The sequence below is a fragment of the Argopecten irradians genome, chromosome 2 (assembly GCF_041381155.1).
Source record: "Argopecten irradians isolate NY chromosome 2, Ai_NY, whole genome shotgun sequence".
Taxonomy (NCBI): Eukaryota; Metazoa; Mollusca; class Bivalvia; order Pectinida; family Pectinidae; genus Argopecten; species Argopecten irradians.
In genome coordinates this window covers 44,010,366-44,034,275 of record NC_091135.1, presented here as the reverse complement: position 1 = coordinate 44,034,275, position 23,910 = coordinate 44,010,366, and the positions used below count along the sequence as shown (strand labels likewise).

General features: G+C 36.2%; 1 protein-coding gene across 1 annotated transcript in view; it reads right to left on the bottom strand.

The window, feature by feature from the left end:
* Positions 1-23,910, bottom strand: part of LOC138315619 (ATP-dependent RNA helicase DDX1-like) — a 293,511-nt gene that overhangs the window by 153,099 nt on the left and 116,502 nt on the right. Inside the window, exon 21 of the mRNA XM_069256771.1 lies at positions 23,584-23,689. Coding sequence (XP_069112872.1) covers positions 23,584-23,689 — 106 coding nt within the window. The remainder of the gene's footprint in view (positions 1-23,583; positions 23,690-23,910) is intronic.

Genomic DNA, 23,910 nt, shown 5'->3' with positions numbered 1-23,910 from the left:
ACTCATGATGGCTTACAGGTCATCTTCTCATGAAAGCACCGGGGTCTCGCCTTGTGAGATGGTGTTTGGTCGTAACATAAATCTTCCTGTTGATCTTGTTCTGGGACGGGTTGTACCTGAAATGAACACGTGTACTAATTACACAACAACACTAAGGAAGCAAATGGATAAAATTCATGAGTTTGCTAGAGATAAAATTACACTCTCAACAAACAAAATGAAACTTGAACATGACCGAAACACTCAACTCAATCAATTCAAAAGAGGTGATCCAGTTTGGCGTTACAATCCTAAAAAAAAGTGGTATTGGCTCCAAATTACGGTGCTCATGGGAAGGTCCATATGTCGTTATTGAGAAAATAAATGATGTGGTGTATAAAATCCAAAAATCTCCAAAGTCAAGACCTAAGGTAGTTCATCACAATTACTTGAAATCATATGAGGGTGATGAAAAACCAAAATGGCTCAAGAATTAGGAGAATAGTCCTTTAAATAAATGTAGACTGTTGTCTAAATTACTATTCCAATTATTGTTCTGTCTCAGCGATATCTGAACAATATAATTGCACTTTTCTCTGCAATATGGATTTTGGAAAGAAGTCGTAAAACAGTATACCAGTGTACCACCTGTAAAGCTACCTTCGGAAGACGGGATGACAGGATACAAGCACCAGGCTACACCAGGGGATATGGAACTCAATGGACGTGTCCGGACGCCAGGAAATTCCAGTGAAGGAAGTGAACTGTGGAAAACATGAACAATTATTCAATAATTATTGAATTATATCAAGATATTAATGTAAAGTTTTGTAAATATTAATTTAGTAATAATCAAATTATAGAGTATTATATTAATATACATTTTCTCATAATTATTGAGAAATTATAAATAATTATAACTATATTATTTATAAATATAGATACTATGGAAGTGATATTCCTTATTGAATTACACATGTAAGTATGTGTATATAAGATGTTGATGTAGGAATTATTTTGTGTATTAAATTGAACATATTTTTTTTTTTTTTAATGTATCACCATCTCTGTTTATAAATTCACAGTGTGTACTATATCACATTGGAATAATTTGTGAGCAAATTATGGCTGCAAAGACTTACCACAGTACTCACCATACATGCATAATAGCTGCTAATTGGTTGTTTCTGAAGTCAAGCACCTGTGTTGTACATTGTGTACAAGCTCCAATATCTTTGGTTGAGTAAACATGACATGCAGGCCATGACTTAATTCCTAAAAATGAAAATATTCGCAAGTGAACTACTGAAATCTCCTATGATATTACATTCGGGACGAATGTTTTTAAGAAGGAGGGGGGTAGTGTTACGATCCGTAACGGCGAATATTATACACAGGAATGTAAATTCATGACATCGTCATTTTTCCTATCAGAACAATGGAGGCCTAGCCCCGATCTGAGAATGGTTATAAACTCAGCTTCACTCAATGTGATATACGTGATTAAAAGACAGAGAGTCGTAATTATATTCATTATTGATATTGACATGATTAATAGAATGTATGTTGTATTATTATAATTACTTGTGCGACGAATAACTGTCGAACTATCTGACGATTTGAATCTGTAGCGTTAACGTTAGAGTAAAGTATTAAGATTCGACAGATAACGAAAATGACACAAAGTACATATATTTTTATCAGGAAACATGTATAAATATGTTCTGTTATGTTCATGGAAGTCACCTGAACCATGCTGCAAGATTAGTATGTCATAAAACGTCGTATTCTAGCCAAATCACGTCTCTGTAAACGACAGCCTGCTTTCCGTGTATTTCGCCATTTGTTATGGTTGGATTTCGCGGATTCCGCACGCGCTATGTAACAAGCGTTTTGATTGGCTCGGACTCGTCGGATGATCACCAGCGCAGGCTATAAAAGGGGATGAAATCGGACGAAAGTCAGAACTCATTTGAGCTCCCAAACGAGTGGTCGCCTCTTCTGGCCCTAAACTTTGGAAAGCCTTGAGTCTTCTCAAACCAATGACCTAATAGTGGTTCAAAATGTTTGAGAACTTCTCCGTAAAGGGAACTTAACGTTCCAAGGGGAGTAACTCTTATAGAGTTAAGTTACAAAGCTCTAAGAATATGAGTGTTGTCCGTTGGCGAAAACGGGGACACGTCTCCGTATTCGGAAACACTGTTTGTAGACGGAAGCACCTCTGTCTATAGACTCATTACATATTCTTATCTAATAATTAATGTTTATTATAATAGCTTTTATATAGATATCTAGTAGGTATTTATTTCTCCATATTCGGAGCATTATACCAGTAATAGATGGAAGCACCTCCATCTATGGAAATGTTCCATATTCCAATAATGTATTAAAGGATATAGATCAGTGTTTAGTGTAGAATATTTGTATAACCTTTGGAGATCTCGATGTATCCAGTACCTGTACTTTGATGATTTGTGATTATAATAAATCATAAGTTGATTTTTATTCCTGACTTTGTTCTTTTATGGAGTAGTGCTAGGCTGGAACCGAATCCCTTATATATTACTTTTACTTGGCGATTGCTGAAATACGCAACCCGCGCAGAAAAGTTCCATTACAATGTAACTTTTCTGCGCGGGTTGCGTATTTCAGCAATCGCCAAGTAAAAGTAATATATAAGGGATTCGGTTCCAGCCTAGCACTACTCCATAAAAGAACAAAGTCAGGAATAAAAATCAACTTATGATTTATTATAATCACAAAATCATCAAAGTACAGGTACTGGATACATCGAGATCTCCAAAGGTTATACAAATATTCTACACTAAACACTGATCTATATCCTTTAATACATTATTGGAATATGGAACATTTCCATAGATGGAGGTGCTTCCATCTATTACTGGTATAATGCTCCGAATATGGAGAAATAAATATACCTACTAATATCTATATAAAAGCTATTATAAATAAACATTAATTATTAGATAAGAATATGTAATGAGTCTATAGACAGAGGTGCTTCCGTCTACAAATCAGTGTTTCCGAATACGGAGACGGTTTCCCGTTTTCGCCAACAGACAACATCATATTCTGGAGTGCTTTGTAAACTTAACTCTATAAGAGTTATTCCCCTTGGAAACATTAATGTTCCCTTTACGGAGAAGCCTCAAACATTTCTTGAACCACTATTTAGGTCATTGGTTTTGAGGAAAGAATTCAAGGCTTTCCAAAGTTTTTAGGGCCAGAATGAGGCGACCACTCGTTTGGGAAGCTCAAATGAGTCTGGAACTTTCGTCGACATGAATGAATGAATCCGATTTCGTCCGATTTCATCCCCTTTTATATAGCCTGCGCTGGTGATCATCCGACGAGTCCGAGCCAATCAAAACGCTTGTTACATAGCGCGTGCGGAATCCGCGAAATCCAACCATAACAAATGGCGAAATACACGGAAAGCAGGCTGTCGTTTACAGAGACGTGATTTGGCTAGAATACGACGTTTTATGACATACTAATCTTGCAGCATGGTTCAGGTGACTTCCATGAACATAAAACAGAACATATTTATACATGTTTCCTGATAAAAATATATGTACTTTGTGTCATTTTCGTTATCTGTCGAATCTTAATACTTTACTCTAACGTTAACGCTACAGATTCAAATCGTCAGATAGTTCGACAGTTATTCGTCGCACAAGTAATTATAATAATACAACATACATTCTATTAATCATGTCAATATCAATAATGAATATAATTACGACTCTCTGTCTTTTAATCACGTATATCACATTGAGTGAAGCTGAGTTTATAACCATTCTCAGATCGGGGCTAGGCCTCCATTGTTCTGATATGAAAAATGACGAGGTCATGAATTTACATTCCTGTGTATAATATTCGCCGTTACGGATCGTAACACTACCCCCCTCCTTCTTAAAAACATTCGTCCCGAATGTAATATCATAGGAGATTTCAGTAGTTCACTTGCGAATATTTTCATTTTTAGGAATTAAGTCATGGCCTGCATGTCATGTTTACTCAACCAAAGATATTGGAGCTTGTACACAATGTACAACACAGGTGCTTGACTTCAGAAACAACCAATTAGCAGCTATTATGCATGTATGGTGAGTACTGTGGTAAGTCTTTGCAGCCATAATTTGCTCACAAATTATTCCAATGTGATATAGTACACACTGTGAATTTATAAACAGAGATGGTGATACATTTAAAAAAAAAAAAAATATGTTCAATTTAATACACAAAATAATTCCTACATCAACATCTTATATACACATACTTACATGTGTAATTCAATAAGGAATATCACTTCCATAGTATCAATATTTTATCAATAATATAGTTAGAATTATTTATAATTTTTCGATAATAATGAGAAAATATATATTAATATAATACTCTATAATTTGATTATTTCTAAATTAATATTTACAGAACTTTACATTTAATATCTTGATATAATTCAATAATTATTGAATAATTGTTCATGTTTTCCACAGTTCACTTCCTCCACTGGAATTTCCTGGCCTCTGGACACGTCCATCGAGTTCCATATCATCTCTTGTAGACTGGTGATTGTATCCCGTCATCCCGTCTTCCGAAGGTAGCTTTACAGGTGGTACACTGGTGTACTGTTTTACGACTTCTTTCCAAAATTTATATTGCAGAGAAAGTGCAATTATATTGTTCAGATATCGCTGAGACAGAACAATAATTGGAATAGTAATTTAGACAACAGTCTACATTTATTTAAAGGACTATTCTCCTAATTCTTGAGCCATTTTGGTTTTTCATCACCCTCATATGATTTCAAGTAATTGTGATGAACTACCTTAGGTCTTGACTTTGGAGATTTTTGGATTTTATACACCACATCATTTATTTTCTCAATAACGACATATGGACCTTCCCATGAGCACCGTAATTTGGAGCCAATACATTTAAACCTCCCAGAACAAATCATCTAAATTAGCCATTTTCCTTATATTCAAGTTGGGCTCCAACGTACCATTCAATCATGAGGGGCTATACCCCAGCCTTTAACCCAGTTCAAATACCATTTTGAAGGCTGATCATACAAAATGAAACTATCTTATTCTGTGAAACAGTTATGGTACGCATAGCAAGCCCATTCAAATGCAATATAGCGATGAAAATTTATATGCTGTTGTAAGTTACTTTCTGGGGATATCAAAATTAATAAATACAAATACATAAACCTGTTTACCAACGGGGGATCACTGAGTCATGTTCATTACGTCTATTCCCCTTTTTCCATGTTATAATCTCATGAAGAATTTTTCTCTAAAGTAAGCAATCATTATCTCTTTTTGCATTGGTTATAATTTAGGGTTATTATATTGTACATTTGATGTTCTAACATTTTCCTTTATTTTCTTCTTGTGATTTGTATTTTAAAAGCTATCCCAAAAACTATTTCCAATACAAAATTTTCTCTGAATAAATCAAGCATGGGATATGGTTAATTGCAATCTTTTCATCCTTATAGGTTTTTATAAATTGTCAAATGCATTTGGCTGACTTATTCACATATACTGTTATTATCGGGGCAAAAGGGTTCATTTTGGCTTTTTATAATATATATACATGACACTCTTACTGAAACCAGCTTCGGATGGACATAAAACCCATATTTAAATGCAATTGGTGCTCATCCTTAATAGAGTCATTTCAGGCCATGTACCCAAGTATAATGGGTTACATTTAAACCATGTCCATATTAATTGTCATGACTTTTGATTCAGAGTCAACTCTATGGGTTCGAATTTAGGCACTATTTTCCATATAAACGACTTCTTCTCATGAAAAGTTTTTAAGCATGATTTGCTTACAAAGTAATCAATGGAAATCTTTATAGGTTGGGATTCAAAAATTGTACCAAATTCATTGGCTGAACTTGGGAAAATCCTGAGGGATTGTCATTTTGTTGATCAGATTTGGCTTATTTTGTTTTATTAAACGACTTAACTTCTCATGACAATTTTTTATACATCACCCACTCAAAAACAATGGTATTATCCTTATAGTTGGGAATTCCAAATTGTGCCATATTTGACATTGATTATAGATACAATGACCCCAGAATGTCCTGACTGGGATTATCGGGTCAAATTGAATGTCAGGTTGTGGTACCAATTTCCACATTTTTAATTGAAAACTTTTTATCATGACACCTTAAACATGTATTACGTTCATGGCATGTCAACAATGGTTACAATGATCCATTCTTCTGTCATGTATGTTTCTTTAACGAATCTGTTAATTGTTTATACAGGTTTATTGCTCAAATTCTCGAATATCACATAATTTTCAGACTAACATATTGCTAAAAACCTTTGAGTAATACATATCAAAATTGTTTTGGATATTTCATATTTTGAAACTAGAATTGGGGTCCAAACCTATTTCCTTATTTCTGCCATATGTTTTGAGTTTCTTCTCTAATGCAACTAGAATGGTATTCAGCCCATTTGATCTTGACTAGCTTTTCAATACTTAGCAGTCTTTTGCACTGGGTATACTCAGGATTTTACACTTATTACAAATCCATATTGGTGACCTATTTTTTGCAATTAATATTGTTCACCTATAGCTGACGGTCAATAATTGGTCGATTTTAATAATTTTCATTAAATTACAATTTGTTTTACAACCTATGTTCTCCTAATCTTGCTTTTTTGAATATCATCAGGCATCATTGAAGGTTGAGATTGTGATGAACTAAAGTCTTTTGGGAGTCAATTTTTGCTTTTTTTCTTTGTTAGGATTGTAACGCCAAACTGGATCACCTCTTTTGAATTGAATTGAGTGAGTGTTTCGGTCATGTTCAAGTGTCATTTGTTTGTTGAGAAGAGTGTAATTTTATCTCTAGCAAAACTCATGAATTTTATCCATTTGCTATCCTTAGTGTTGTTGTGTAATTAGTACACACGTGTTCATCTTCAGGTAACAACCCGTCCCAGAACAAGATCAACAGGAAAGATTTATGCTACGACCAAACACCCATCCTCACAAGGCGAGACCCCGGTGCCTTTCATGAGGAAGATGACCTGTAAGCCATCATGAGGTAAGTTTATTGTAGTTCATGCCAGTTCCCTAAATTCTCTGCCCACACAAATGAGGAGAAGCATATTTTCCAATTGTTTCTGTTGGCTCCGTTCAATACCATAATCCATCAGAATTGTGGCTCTATATGGCGTGGTTCGAGTTCTTCTCAATTCCCAAGATTCTACACATTTTCTTGAATAACATCTGATTCAAAGTTTTGGAGGTCCCTTGGATCAGAGTGAAGTTGCATAGGCACACGAAAATGGTGACAATTCTATCTATGAATTTTTGCTGCAAACTGTTGTAGCTTTCCTGAGAGTGATTACCGCATGGGTATTCGGCGCAAACCCATTTAGTAAAGTAATCTGCTACTACTAGGAGATAAGAAATTCCCCTTATTGCTTAAAGGCAATGGTCCCAATACATCAATGGCCCATCTCTCCATAGGGAGAACCCACATTGTATGTATGTAATGGACCCTTCGGTCCATTTTGGTGGTGTTTTTCTAGCTGCACATTTGTCACAGCTTTTAATCCACTGTTTAGATATCTCTCGACATTCTGTCCCAGAAATATCGCTCTCTCACTTTTGGAGATGTTTTTCCTTACTCCCTAAAATGACCTCTCAGTCACACTATTGTGTATCTGCTTCATCACATACGTCTGTTAGGGATTTGGGTATAAGAAACCATTGGGATACAAGGGAGAGTTGTCCCCCCTTGGATGGTTTTCCCCATTTGTGACATAATATGTCATCACTTATAGTGAGGGAATCAATCCCGCATCCAATAAAACTATGGTGGCTCTCACCTAAATGAGATAATATCAGGGCATTTAGGTCCCTTTCCTCCCCCCCACGTTAAACCCAGTTCCATACAATTTTAAGGACTGGATCATTTTCTGACAATCTTGTGAATTTGTAGGAGATTAATAGTCCTTTCTCCTCCTTTTTCACAGATACATCCGGATGTCCCGGTGTGGAACCCTTAGCTGCCTGCCTTGGGTATATCAGACATATCTTGGTTTGGATCAGAAACCCTTGGATCTTGACATGTAGAGTTGTCTCCCCTAGAGTCATTGGCATGGTTTTGTTTTATGAGATCTTGTTGAAACTCTACAAATAGTATCTGTAGCCTCATCAGAACAGGTTTTATTATCGTATACCTTTGTTCTGCTTTATCACAATGGCTACAATTTCTCTCTAAACAAGGTTCTCCTAGATAAGCAGCATCAGCATTGCCATGAGCTTTACCTGCTCTATATTCAATTTTAAAATTGTGATAAGCAGATAATATTCAAAACCATCTAGCCATTTGTCCTTCAGGGTTTTTAAAATTGAATCAACCAAGTAAGGGCACCACCATGATCACTCTTCTGACCAAGAAATATTGCCCATAAATGATAGTGGTGAAATTGTTTAACACCAGAGTTTACTATTGCCAGTAATTTCTCTACGTGTCAACACAATATGTTTCTCTCAGATCTGCTGACACATTTTACTATAGTAACATATGACCTTCTCTTTCCCAATCTTGTAGCTGAGAGAGGACTGCCACCTAAACCGTGAGTCATGAAGCATCTGTATCCAGTATGAATTCACCTTCAGACCTTGGATATGCCAGTATCGGCGAGCTTGTCAATGCCCGTTTCAATGTGTCAAAGGCACTTTGACAATCCGAAGGACCAGGAATAAACCTTTGTACTGCTCCGTCAACTTATGTAGTGGTTTAGCTATGGTAGCAAATCCTTGGACAAACTTCCTATAGTAGGAGCATAGCCCTAGAAATTTGTCTCACCTCTTTTAACAGAATTAGGAATAGGCCAAATTTTTTGACTGACTCCTATCTTTTCTGGATCGGGTAGAGATACCCTCTTCAGCTAACAATGTGGCCCAAAAAATGAAACCTGTTTCTTACATAGGAAACATTTCTTAGCATGCATCTTAAGATTAGCTTCCTGAAGCCTCCAAACACTTTGTCAAGGGTTATTGATGAGTTCATCAAATGTCTTGGCTAGTACTATTATATCATCCAAATACACCATGCAAATATCATGGGAAAGAGGTGAATAAGTACTTTTTCCATTAACCTTCAAAGGTAGCCGGGGCATTACAAAGACCAAATGGCATTGATACAAATTGCCAAAAGTCCTCCCTCCTGGTATGGAAAATTGCTATTTTGGGTCTATCTCCAGATGCTTACCATTAACTTGCCATAGCCACCTTTTGAGGTCAATGGTAGAAAAAACCAGTTGTGACCACTGAATAGTTGGGAGTCACAAGAGTACTAATCATTACCTAGGAATTGGATGACTCTCGTTGATTGTCTGCATCATTCATATTTCCATATAGTCTAGGCCACAAAATCTTTAGGCCTAGAATCCATTTTTCCATTTTCCGTAATAAAGACCAATGGAGTTCTCCATGGACTATCGGAAGGTTCGATTACCCCTTTTTTGTGCCTATTTCTTCTATCTCTTTCTCCAACCTCCTTAACAATGATAGAGGAACCACGCCTAGGCGTTTGTGTCGGATAGTGGAGAGTTGAGCCCCATTATTTTATTTTGTGTTCAGATAAGACCTTGCCATACCCAAATCATGGGGTGATGTTTGTGATAATATCTTTGTACTTTATGATAATTTCTTTTAATTGACCACGTTGAATTCTCATTCTGATATTTCACAAGATTGCTCGAACAGATGGGACTTCAAATGTTCCGGAATGACATGAGTTTGTGGTATTTTTCCACAGTGACCTTCTTTTAACCCATTGCACATTCTCATTGCTTTTGATCTACTATTTCCTCTATTCGTTATCTATTGGTCGACACCACAGAAATCTAGTACAATTTGCGGTTCATTTATCGACTCAAAGTTTCCCAGAAATTCTCATATGGACATAAACGTCCATACAATGGTTTACCAACAGGCTGTTGGGGCCTCTAGCACCTCAGGTTTTGACATGAATCCCTTAGTGAAGGCTCAATTACAGCTGTATTTTGTCAACAACAGTTGGAACAAACATTTTCCCGTGTACCTATTTCATACTCAAATATGTGGATGGTATTGTAAAATACCACAGATATATGAGACTCTACAACAAGGCAGGCATTGCTGCTTACTCAGCTATGTTATCGGAAACATTGATTTTCGTTCTCCATCTATTTTCAAGCACTTCTTGTATAAATAAGATAACTTGCAATTAGAAATGCCGTGGTCATAAATCTAAACCCTATGAATCCACTGTTGTTTATATGTCTGCTATCATGACATCATGTCAAAACTTCTGTTTCCCTTAGCAAAGAACAAGCAGTTACATTTTCCAATAAAATGGGTTTCTATCTCCAGTAGCGTATATGTTAATTCAAATTTAATTTGACCCGATCTACATTGGAAGTTTCTTAAAACCCACTTTTTGGTAGCAGTTATTTGCTTTGAATGGTTACAGTAAGCACCTGTATCCACCTAGTAGCGGAGTGCAAAAGTATTTGATTTGTGCAAACAACAGACACTAAATCCGTGTGCTCATCATTAGTGATTGCTGCTACACAACAATATCCAGTGGGATCCTCTCCAACCTCTTCTCCCGAATTTTCCGACCCTCGAAGTCAGTATCTAGTAGTTTTCCTGAAAATCGGAGGTGACTGAAAGTTTATACCTGACCACCATTAGACTGGGAAATGTGGGCGGGGTTGTGAAAGTTTGACCTATGTGTGAACATATGACCTTGACCTCTCTGTGTTTTGGTTTCCATTTGAACCATTACTTGTGCCATATTCATTGTGTGTCAAATCTGGAACTTTCCTATTTTGGGAATCAAATCTTTGTTTACCAAACAATTGGAACTCATCTAATTTTTGATTTGTAGTTTTGATAAATTGACCATTTTTGTGTTTGTTTTCCATAATATGGATTAAAAAACACTTGGTTGTTACCATTTTTCCATTCCCATTCCACCTATTCCTAGGTTTTAGGATTTTATTTGTCCATTTGAATTAGTGGAAACCTGAGTTTCTTTGATCTACCAATTTTTTGGTAGTTTTGTGTAGGGCTTGTATGGTACCTTATCATTGTCACAATATCAATGCCTCACTTGATCTGTCATTTTTAGCTGGATATAGCATTTGGGGCTGGTGCACACAGTGCGAACTATCCTCAGAGATCATGGGAATTTGCTTACTCCTCCATTACTTATCAGCTAACCTATTGAGCCTCGAGCCTGTTGGCATAGCGATTCGGCTTGCATTAATGGTCTTCGGTCTCATGATCCCCCTGATCCGTATCCGTGTATCAGAGTCAGGATAAAATGCATCGATAAAGAAATCCAATGATAGGATTAGTTTATCATTGATGCTATCAAGCCATAGAGTATGCTTGGCGTAGATCATATTTCGGATACGTCTGAGCCTATCTCAGAGAGTGTCCTCAATCCTTCGTTTCTTTTTAACTTCTTGTATTGGAGTCTTGCTGCTGTAAATTTCTGAGGCGTTCCAATGACCCAAACCTGTACATTAAGTAACCTAACTAGGGTATCAAATCTCGGTACCTCCTTAGCATTGAGCTCTGTGAGGATGCTCTCCCGCACTTTCCACTTAGGCTTCCAGCTAGATAGAGAGATTTTGTCCTGATAGTCCCCCACCCATTTATTTTGTGCTACTATTGTCAAATTGGGGACAGATATTTCTCTAGATTTTCATTTTCTCCACCATAATATTGTTTGAGGTTTTTTAAAAAACTCTGTCCCTGTATTGTGTGCAGTGTTTATCGTGTGGTTCAAATGAGGTGATCCACGACTATTGTCATTAATTGTCAGCCCACTGGTGGAAAACTACAAACATTAGCACTCTGGTGTTGTTCATGAGAAGGATTCCATATCCCTATGACTATGATTACATTTAAACTCTAAAGATTTCTACATGTTCATTTATACAATTAATTTCTTGTCTAAGCGTCTCCTATTGATTTCCCCATTAATTTTTCCATCTAATGACTTCTCTAAAACTATCAAACTGTTTGTATTTATATTCACCATCAGAATATGTAGCTAAATCTTTGCACTATTTTGTGGATTTTCAGATTCTTGGAACCATTTCTGGAGAAGCTCTATTATCAACCTCGTTTCATTCCTTCGGTATCCAGACCAGCATTCCCTAATCCGGAATGTTACTTCATAATCTGATCAGGACATCTCTAACAGATTTTTTTAGTTAATGATTACAATAAAGATTAACTCAATATCCACAGATTCGAATTTGTGATTTGTTTTATATACCATTTTTAATGCTTCTTTTTAATGGATTCACTAGACACTGGAAATGGGAAAACCGAATCCCACTTCTGACACCAATGTAACTTTTCTGAGTCGGGTTGCGTATGTTCAGCAAATCACCCAGTAATAGTAATTTATAAAAGGGAGTTCGGTTCACAGGAGCCTAGATATACTCCAATTAATAAGATCAAAGTCAGGAATAAAAATCAACCTTATGATTTATTAATAATTCATAAAACCAATCAATGTACAGGTACTAAAGGATACACCGAGAATTACTAAGGCCTATATCAAAACATTCTACAGCCCCAAATACTGATCTTGATTCTGAAATACATAATTGGACATATAGAACATTTTCCATAGAATCTGGAGTTTGCTTCCATCTATACTGGTATAATGCTCCGAATAAGGTGAGAAATAAAATTCCTACTATATAAAAGAGCTTTGTATTAATAAACAATTAGATGATGTATGATAAGAATATGTAATGAGTCTAAATGAGACAGAGGTTGCTTACCATCTACAAATAGTGTTTCCGATAACGGAGATCCGCTTTTCCCCACCCGTTTTCCGCAAACGGACAACACTTCCATATTCTTAGAGCGTTGTAACTTAAACTCTTAAATTTTAGGAGTTTATTCCCCTTTGGATCGTTTAAGTTCCCTTTTTTAAACGGAGGAAAGTTCTCAAACCATCTTGATACCCAACTAATTAGGTCATTGGTTTGAGGAGACTAAAGACTTTCCAATAGTTTAGGGCCAGAAGAGGTGCGACCACTCCGTTTGGGGAGGCTTCAAAATGAGTTCTGTTCTGCCTTTCACGTCCCGATTTCACCCCCGTATTATAATAGCCTTGCGCTGATGTTCATCCGACGAGTCCCGTAGCTCAATTCAAACGATTGTTAACATAAGCAGCGCGCGGAAACCGCGAAATCCAACCATAAACAAAATGGCGAAAAAACACACGGAAAGCAAGGCTTGTCGTGTTTAAGAGACCGTGATTGGCTAGGAATAACGAACGTATTATTGACATACCAATCTTGCCGACAGGGTTTCGGGTGACTTCCTCCATGAAGCATAAGCTGAAACATATTTATATACATGTTTTTTCTGATAATATATATATATGTACCTTTGTGTCATTTTCGTTATCTGGTCAGAACTCCTCAATAATTGGACTCTTACGTTTAACGCTACAGATTCATAATCGTAAGTTAAGATTAGAATCGACAGTTTATTCGTCGCACAAGTTAATTAAGAAAATACAACATACATTCTATTAATTATGTCAATATCAATAATGAATTGAAATTATGATATATCCTGTCTTTTAATCACGTATATCACCTTGAGTTGTAGATACTGAGATTTTAATTAACCATTTCTCGAGAACGGGGCTAGGCCTCTTTTAGTCTGATAGGAGAATATAACGATGACCATGAGTTTACCATACATGTGTATAATATTCGCCGTAACCGGATCGTAACACTTCCAATATCATTGGTGACAGATATTTGATAACAGTTAGTTTGATATCCTTGCTTACCTCACGGTGGTAAAAGCATTAACGTCACACAGTTACAATGTATAAGATAATCAATACTTACAAAAGGATTCTTTTATATGCCAAATATAAAATATCACAATTATTGAGTAGTTATAAATTTGTTATACGTACTTCAAACAAGTGTAATTATATAAGTGTTTTGTTTTTTGGGTTGGATTTTTTACTTTTTTTTTTTATTTTTATTTTTTTTTTATTTTTATTTTTTTTTGCACTTAAGGTAGGTCCATACTTTTGAAAATCGCGCCAATTCATATGACGCTATACCGGAAGTTGCGGAGGTTGTTTTGAATTCCAGAATGGTTTCCGATACGCCACGACATCACACTTAGGATATTTTTTCAAGAGGTGAAAATTGTCTACATATAATATTGAATGTTTAAAATCATTAAATAAATCAAATAAAAGCAGTGAAGTGAAAATTATATGCTATCTCTGAGGTTTTTGCGGTCCCTGTCGTAAATGGGAATGGATTTTTAAACACCAGAAGTGCCGTTCGTCACTATAAATCATAAGACGGGACCTGGCCGGATCGAAATTCCGGAATTCTAAAAAAATCCTTTAAACACACAATTTGGAGGAAATCATAAAAACAAACAGACATAAACCAGATATAATATCACAAAAACGTATGAACTGATATGGAATGTTTTTTTTTGCGGCATGATTTTCAAAAAATAGTCAAAATAACCCATCTTAGCACTGGATGAAATGGAGGGTAGGGTTGCGAGTTACAAACTTCAAGCTTACAAAAATTGTGAAATTTTGATCAAGGACCCCGTGTTTTTATATGATATTTGAAAAACATAATTACCTTGGGCATATCATATACAAATATTGTGAAATTGACATGGGCTTTCATTTCCTTTTTGGCCTATTCATTGATTTTTTACGGGCGAAAATATGGCAAAACATGGTAATTACGTATAGAAACGGTCCTGGGAAATAACAAAAATTAGTTAGCATTTGTAAAAATAAAATAGTTTTGTATATTGTTCTATCGTAAGAAATTTAGGACAAAAAATCAACAGGATCGAGGCTACATTCACCCTAATATTACAGAAAACATAGTTTTATGAATTTTTCTATTTTCGGTCAGCAAATTTGCATGGATGGTATATTTCAAGCTCAAATATCTCAAAAAGTAGTTCGAGAACACCCATTTATCTTTACAGATTTGAAATTTACATGAAAAATGCAAGAAAATAAGACCAGCTAGAAAAAAATGACATGGGTTTTTCAAAAAGTATGGAGCTACCTTAAGTATTATCGTAGTCCCTTTATCTTTAAGCTGTTCCAAGTTCCATGTTTACAAGACAAACTCGGACATCATGCAAGATTATTTCAGAGTTAACATCTGGTTATAGTTTTTGACTTTTAATATTACAGCCATTTTTCCCACTCAGCACCTGCAGCCTTTCCTAGACACAAGAACAATAACATCTGAGACCTGTAGCCTTTCCTAGACACAAGAACAATAACATCTGAGACCTACAGCCTTTCCTAGACACAAGAACAATAACATCCGAGACCTACAGCCTTTCCTAGACACAAGAACAATAACACCTGAGACCTGCAGCCTTTCCTAGACACAAGAACAATAACATCTGAGACCTACAGCCTTTCCTAGACACAAGAACAATAACATCTGAGACCTGCAGCCTTTCCTAGACACAAGAACAATAACATCTGAGACCTGTAGCCTTTCCTAGACACAAGAACAATAACATCTGAGACCTACAGCCTTTCCTAGACACAAGAACAATAACATCTGAGACCTACAGCCTTTCCTAGACACAAGAACAATAACATCTGAGACCTGCAGCCTTTCCTAGACACAAGAACGATAACATCTGAGACCTGTAGCCTTTCCTAGACACAAGACCAATAACATCTGAGACCTACAGCCTTTCCTAGACACAAGAACAATCACATCTGAGACCTTCAGCCTTTAATTCCTAAAACACAAGAACAATAACATCTGAGACCTACAGCCTTTCCTAGACACAAGAACAATAACATCTGAGATCTACAGCCTTTCCTAGACACAAGAACAATAACATCTGAGATCTACAGCCTTTCCTAGACACAAGAACAATAATATCTGAGACCTACAGCCTTTCCTAGACACAAGAACAATAACATCTGAGACCTACAGCCTTTCCTAGACACAAGAACGATAATATCTGAGACCTGCAGCCTTTCCTCGACACAAGAACAATAACATCTGAGACCTACAGCCTTTCCTAGACACAAGAACAATAACATCTGAGACCTGCAACCTTTCCTAGATACCAGAACAATAACATCTGAGACCTGCAGACTTTTTTGTTTTTAGGCCCTTATATAGTACACTGTTTGACTGATACTGGATGTGACATCTATACAATAACATCCAATTAGAGGGAGCATCAAAGTAACAGGTTTTTATGCACTAAACCTTGATTTTTTCTGTGAATGCTGAGCCATTGAAGTCTGCAGTAAAGTGGGACATAAAGTGAAATAGAGCAGTGCTACAATGATAAAACATTCAAAAAGCCTTAGGATGTGCAATTTTCCTTTTATCTTTAAGGAATTTCTTAATCTCAATAAGAATATTATTGTAAGAAGTGTAAATTTTCAAGAAGTATACACATCAGGAGTGAAGTGCACCATTTTGATAGTAAAGAGAATTCAATAGCATTAATGGCAAGAAAGAGATAATTCTCACACAAAAAAGATCAGCGACCCATCTTCCTGTTTCTATATAATATAGCATCTTTCAGAAAGACATTTTTTGGTGATAAAGATAGTAATAAAATAAGATGACCAAAATGCCTAATAGAATATAAATTATCCAGATTCTGTGAGCATGATCATTGTGAATTTGACTACATATCACTGGAACTGCAACCAGTATTACATCTGCCTTTAAGGATTTTAGTCTAAAATAATTAACTATCATCAGAAACATATCAAGAATCTAGTAATGAATTAAACCTGAATAAAACTGTCAATAGAATGGAAAACCAAAAGCAATAGTTACCATTTAGATAATCCTTGCATTATTGGAATGCAAGATCAAAGTTTAGACAATCTGATTGCATGTCCTTAAAGGGACAGTTCAGTCTAAGAGTACATTAAAATTTGCACATATTTCGGACCCAAACCAGTTCAAATAGAAATTAGAACAGCTAGTTTTACTGTGATATACCAGAAAAGTCCACTGTATTGAAATGTATGTGAAATGTTCAAACTTGCTTACTGCCCGCGATTACCAATAGTGTTTGGATATCTTGTATGCCGAACCCTGGCCCTTGCCAGTGTAGCAAATCCTTTTTTTATCTAGAACTACTCAAATCGCTCTTACAGTAGTGTGTTTACCTTATAAGATACATGTTCATTGTCTAAAAATAATTTCATTAACTCCTCAGTGGTTATGTATTTCATTTGTTTAACGTGAGTGACTTTGACTCGGGTATGGGTACAGCGTACATGTTGTACCTGCATATTAATCGACGATTTGGAATTTCAACAATATCAGTAAAAAGACTTAACAATGTCTTGGAATTTGTCGATATTTCTTGTTATTTTTCATGAAAAATGTAGAACAATACATTTATGTCATATTTTGCTTCAAGTTTATGTAAAAGAATTAGCCTCACTGAATTGTCCCTTTAATAGCCAATAATAGTCCATTGATGCCATGACATCATGAAGCTGTATTGCATGGGTATAGCCATGTATTACAGACTCAGGCAACTTGAGTCTATTGCAGTATTACACATAATGCCTGCCATATTCCTTTCTTCATTTTTCCCTTTTTTCCCTTAGAACGCCAGAGTGACATTACAGAATGTATTTTCATCCATTCAAAGGCCATTTAGTGGCAATCATGAAAGCTTAATTTGCTAAAAAGGAGGAAGCGTGCATTAAAACAATAGAAAACTATTAAGAAGGGATTCAAGGGACAAGCCAGGAGGTCTTTCCCTTCCTTATCCCCCGTCTCTTTCATATCCCGATGGTTGGTTTTGTCATTTATATTTAAATTAAAGATTTCATCTACACCTTAGGAACACTTAGCCCTCAGATGAACTACACATGAAAGACTGTCTGACTGACCAGTTGATTTAGATTTATTTTGGTTAAAGACTGCGTGACAAGGCTTTTATCTATCTAAGGCTTTTTCTTAAACAGATTTTATGTTTATCCTTCATTCTCATGAGAATTCGGAATTGATATGAGGCTATCCTGCTAATTCATGGAGGAAATTACCATTTATATGTGTCCATCTTTGAACGATATCAAAGGCTAGTGGAGGTCTCCACTGTCTATAAAAGGATGCAGTTAACAGCAACACCATCTAATAATTAGGTATGTGTAAACTTATAGGTACGTATTTATTAAGGTATGTGTTGGTAAACGTTAATTAAGTTAAAGTTGGGCCTATATTGAAAACCATAAAGGTACTACAGTAACAATAATGTTTTAACTGAATATCAGTTACTCATCTTTAGTTATAAATTTGCCAAATAAATCAAATAAATTCTATTTTTAGATAATTGGCTTATTTCTAACATGTATACCAGCCTTTATAATTTTTAAGTTCCCTGCAGAAAATTAAACAAGAACATTGTACTTGGTGCTCTATTACCTTGCACTATAGTTAAATTATAAGGGTCTTCTTTTTCAATTGTTTCGTTTTCAGTTTTAAGGTGCATAGATCATCTATGACTGTAATCTTTCATACAAAATATATGTGTTCAAAGATCAATTTAATTAAACAAATTCTACCTCCAGTTACCCCATTCAAGGCATGTTACAAAATTAAAATTAATAATCCTAAATACTTTTGCCAAGTAGGTCCAATACTGCTTGCAATTAAAGGTAACAAGCAACTCCATGCTGGTAACCATTAACTTCAAGCAACCTGCTTAATGCTTGTTCAACCTTTAATTGCAATCAAGCAGTTTCATGCTTGTTAACTTAAAATAAAATCAAGCAGCTTAAAATAGTTGTATGCTTGTTAAATTTAATTGCTAGCAAGCAGTTCAAACCTTATTATCATTACCAGTGAGTGCAAGCATCTTCAAATAGCTGTTTGCTTGCAATTAAATTTAACAAGCATGGTTGTTATAATTTATTGCAAGCAAGCAGCTCCATGCTTGTTCAACCTTTAATTGCAATCAAGCACTTTCATGATTGTTACCTTTCACTGAAATCAAGCAGTTCCATGCTCGTTTTCATTAATTCCAAGCAAACAGCTTAATGCTTGTTCAACCTTTAATTGTAATCAAGCAGTTTTATGCTTGTTACTTTTGATTGAAATCAAGCAACTTCAAATGAAATAGCTGCATGCTTGTTGAATCTAATTGCAAGCAAGCAGTTTCATGCTTGTTTACCTTTAATTGAAATCAAGCAGATTCCATTGAAAGAGATGTACAATTGTTAAATTTGACTGCAAGCAAGCAGCTCCATGCTTGTTATCATCAATTGCAAGCAAACAGCTTAATGCTTGTTCAATCTTTAATTGCATGCAAGCAGTTTCATGCTTGTTTAACATTTAATTGCAATCAAGCAGTTTCATGCTTGTTACCTCTAATTGAAATCAAAGAGCTTCAAATAGCTGCTGGCTTGTTAAATTTAATTGCAAGCAAGCAACTACATCCTTATTACTTTTAATTGCAAGCAAGAAGCTTTGTGCTTATGACATTTTACTGCAAGCAAGCAGCTTCATGCTTATTACATTTAATTGCATGCTAGCAGCTTCATGTTTTTTTAACATTTACTTGCATGCTAGCAGCTTCATGTTTTTTTAACATTTACTTGCATGCTAGCAGCTAGCAGCTTCATGTTTTTTAACATTTACTTGCATGCTAGCAGCTTCATGTTTTTTTAACATTTACTTGCATGCTAGCAGCTTCATGTTTTTTTAACATTTACTTGCATGCTAGCAGCTTCATGTTTTTTTAACATTTACTTGCATGCTAGCAGCTTCATGTTTTTTTAACATTTACTTGCATGCTAGCAGCTTCATGCTTATTACATTTAATTGCATGCTAGCAGCTTCATGCTTATTACATTTAATTTGCATGCTAGCAGCTTCATGCTTATTACATTTAATTGCATGCTAGCAGCTTCATGCTTATTACATTTAACTGCATGCTAGCAGCTTCATGTTTTTTTAACATTTACTTGCATGTTAGCAGCTTCATGTTTTTTTAACATTTACTTGCATGCTAGCAGCTTCATGTTTTTTTAACATTTACTTGCATGCTAGCAGCTTCATGTTTTTTTAACATTTACTTGCATGCTAGCAGCTAGCAGCTTCATGTTTTTTAACATTTACTTGCATGCTAGCAGCTTCATGTTTTTTTTAACATTTACTTGCATGCTAGCAGCTTCATGCTTATTACATTTAACTGCATGCTAGCAGCTTCATGTTTTTTTAACATTTACTTGCATGCTAGCAGCTTCATGTTTTTTAACATTTACTTGCATGCTAGCAGCTTCATGTTTTTTTAACATTTACTTGCATGCTAGCAGCATTCATGCTTATTACATTTAACTGCATGCTAGCAGCTTCATGTTTTTTTAACATTTACTTGCATGCTAGCAGCTTCATGTTTTTTTTACATTTACTTGCATGCTAGCAGCTTCATGTTTTTTTTTACATTTACTTGCATACTAGCAGCTTCATGCTTATTACATTTAACTGCATGCTAGCAGCTTCATGTTTTTTTTACATTTACTTGCATGCTAGCAGCTTCATGCTTATTACATTTAACTGCATGCTAGCAGCTTCATGTTTTTTTAACATTTACTTGCATGCTAGCAGCTTCATGTTTTTTTAACATTTACTTGCATGCTAGCAGCTTCATGTTTTTTAACATTTACTTGCATGCTAGCAGCTTCATGTTTTTTTAACATTTACTTGCATGCTAGCAGCTTCATGTTTTTTTAACATTTACTTGCATGCTAGCAGCTAGCAGCTTCATGTTTTTTAACATTTACTTGCATGCTAGCAGCTTCATGTTTTTTTTACATTTACTTGCATGCTAGCAGCTTCATGTTTTTTTTACATTTACTTGCATGCTAGCAGCTTCATGTTTTTTTAACATTTACTTGCATGCTAGCAGCTTCATGTTTGTCACCATTAATTGCAAGCAGTATAACATTTCTTCTTAAGCTGTCATCATGTTTTGCTGATATCAGCAGAAAGTTTTTTTAAGAACCAAGACATTCTGTTATAATGATAAATTGACTACTTATCATTTTGACTAGTCCTTAACAATTCTTTCAAACTTAATAACACATTGTCGTCTCATCTACTTTGTAACATCATTTTTTGAAATGTTTCAATTGTGGAAATAAATTGATTAAATGGTAATGGACCCTCCATATAAGCTTTCAGACTATAATCATTTTACAAGCTGAGAATGTTTCACAGATCTAGACATATTTAACATAAAAGACAAGCTACAAATATAAAATTCTTCACGATATGAAAAAACAGTGTGTGTGTTCCACACCACAGGATATTGAGGCACTTCTGATCAACCATAATGTATATCCAGCATCAATCTGTCACCACTATCTTTTTCATCAGTTGATGGTGATTAACATCAACGCTTCACATATAGTAAGGTTTTTAAAGGATGAGCCTTCTGTGTCCATTAAGACATACTTAAAATCAGTAAAGCGTCCAGACTGCCAACCTCTGTAACTGTAGTAATGTGTTTGTTAACACAAATTGTCAGGTTTTGCTTAATCAAAATGATCAACGGCCATGAATATGACTTCATTGTGCTTAATTGGTATTTATTACATAGCTCACACAAATAACACAATGAATGTATTTTATTTTAATTAGTGATTGTGTTTTATGTCATATGAATATATTATATCACAGATTGTAGAGTTGACTGGTCAACAACCCTAATTGATACTTAAGTATATTAAGACATTTGCCCTAGATTTTCTCAGTGGGAGATCAAAATGGTGGTAAATGACAATTGTGTAATTCACTTCAAATCTATCATGATATGTGTTTTTATGAAGCTGAGAAACAGACTGGTCTGAGCTGTTGAGATTGATTCTTTTAGAATGACGGTTTTATTTGAGGGAATATTGACCAGTCCAGCTGCCACAGTGTCTCATATTAGACTACCAATGGGACAATTAATTAAACTCAAAGCAACAAACAACCACCGAGGAAAGATACTTAACGTGAGCCCAGCTTCAGATGTAGGTTAGGTGCTAGGATACCGAGCTTTGATACCAATGTCATTATAGTTAAGTAATGAGATCAGACATGATTTCCTTTTGCTGTTGATGTTCTCTCAGATTTCCCCTCATCAGCTTGTAGACAATTAAATCAACCTCTGTATTATAAGGTTGATATAGGTACAGTACACGATTTTATTTATATTTGGATGGAGGTGACAACGAGAGCTCGTAAATTAAGAAAAGATTGAGCTATTAGCACTGCCATCAAAAATGTCAATGACCTGTCTGTATGGGTGCAGTACTCCGTTATCTTTACAGAACAGGTTGGGAGGGGAGACGGGTGGCACTGAATGACCTACCTTGAGATAAAAAAATGGGGTAGGGGAAGGGGGTGATAGGATACTGAGTGATCTACCTTGAAATGACCTGGTGAGATGGTGGTGGTGGGAGGGGGGATGTTGTGAGTGTGATAAAGAACTGAGTGACCTACCTTGAAATGACCTGGTGAGATGGTGGTGGTGGGAGGGGGGATGTTGTGAGTGTGATAAGGTACTGAGTGACCTACCTTGAAATGACCTGGTGAGATGGTGGTGGTGGGGAGGGGGGTGTTGTGAGTGTGATAAGGTACTGAGTGACCTACCTTGAAATGACCTGGTGAGATGGTGGTGGTGGGAGGGGGGATGTTGTGAGTGTGATAAGGTACTGAGTGACCTACCTTGAAATGACCTGGTGAGATGGTGGTGGTGGGAGGGGGGATGTTGTGAGTGTGATAAGGTACTGAGTGACCTACCTTGAAATGACCTGGTGAGATGGTGGTGGTCGGAAGGGGGTTGTTGTGAGTGTGATAAGGTACTGAGTGACCTACCTTGAAATGACCTGTTGAGATGGTGGTGGTGGGAGGGGGGATGTTGTGAGTGTGATAAGGTACTGAGTGACCTACCTTGAAATGACCTGGTGAGATGGTGGTGGTGGGAGGGGGGATGTTGTGAGTGTGATAAGGTACTGAGTGACCTACCTTGAAATGACCTGGTGAGATGGTGGTGGTGGGAGGGGGGATGTTGTGAGTGTGATAAGGTACTGAGTGACCTACCTTGAAATGACCTGGTGAGATGGTGGTGGTGGGAGGGGGGGATGTTGTGAGTGTGATAAGGTACTGAGTGACCTACCTTGAAATGACCTGGTGAGATGGTGGTGGTGGGAGGGGGGATGTTGTGAGTGTGATAATGTACTGAGTGACCTACCTTGAAATGACCTGGTGAGATGGTGGTGGTGGGAGGGGGGGGGATGTTGTGAGTGTGATAAGGTACTGAGTGACCTACCTTGAAATGACCTGGTGAGATGGTGGTGGTGGGAGGGGGGGATGTTGTGAGTGTGATAAGGTACTGAGTGACCTACCTTGAAATGACCTGGTGAGATGGTGGTGGTGGGAGGGGGGGGATGTTGTGAGTGTGATAAGGTACTGAGTGACCTACCTTGAGATGAACCGGATAGATTGTCACTGTTGTGGACTCCGTCTGTAGCTATGTGTTTCTGTAAGGACTTCCATCTTGTATCTTGTGTCGGATCAACTTTACACACCTGTAATTACATAAACCAACCACAAACCAATTACACAAACTGAACCTACATTAAATACAATATCCTTAATACATCATAGACATTTAATTTCAGTTTCAGGTGAAAAAGGCATCTACAATTTCTACTTGTAAAGAGCAAACTCTAGATCTCCCAAAGCGAATACAGATTGAGAACCACATATCTTTCTATTTTAGTATAGTTCCTGTGACCTATGAGCTGTG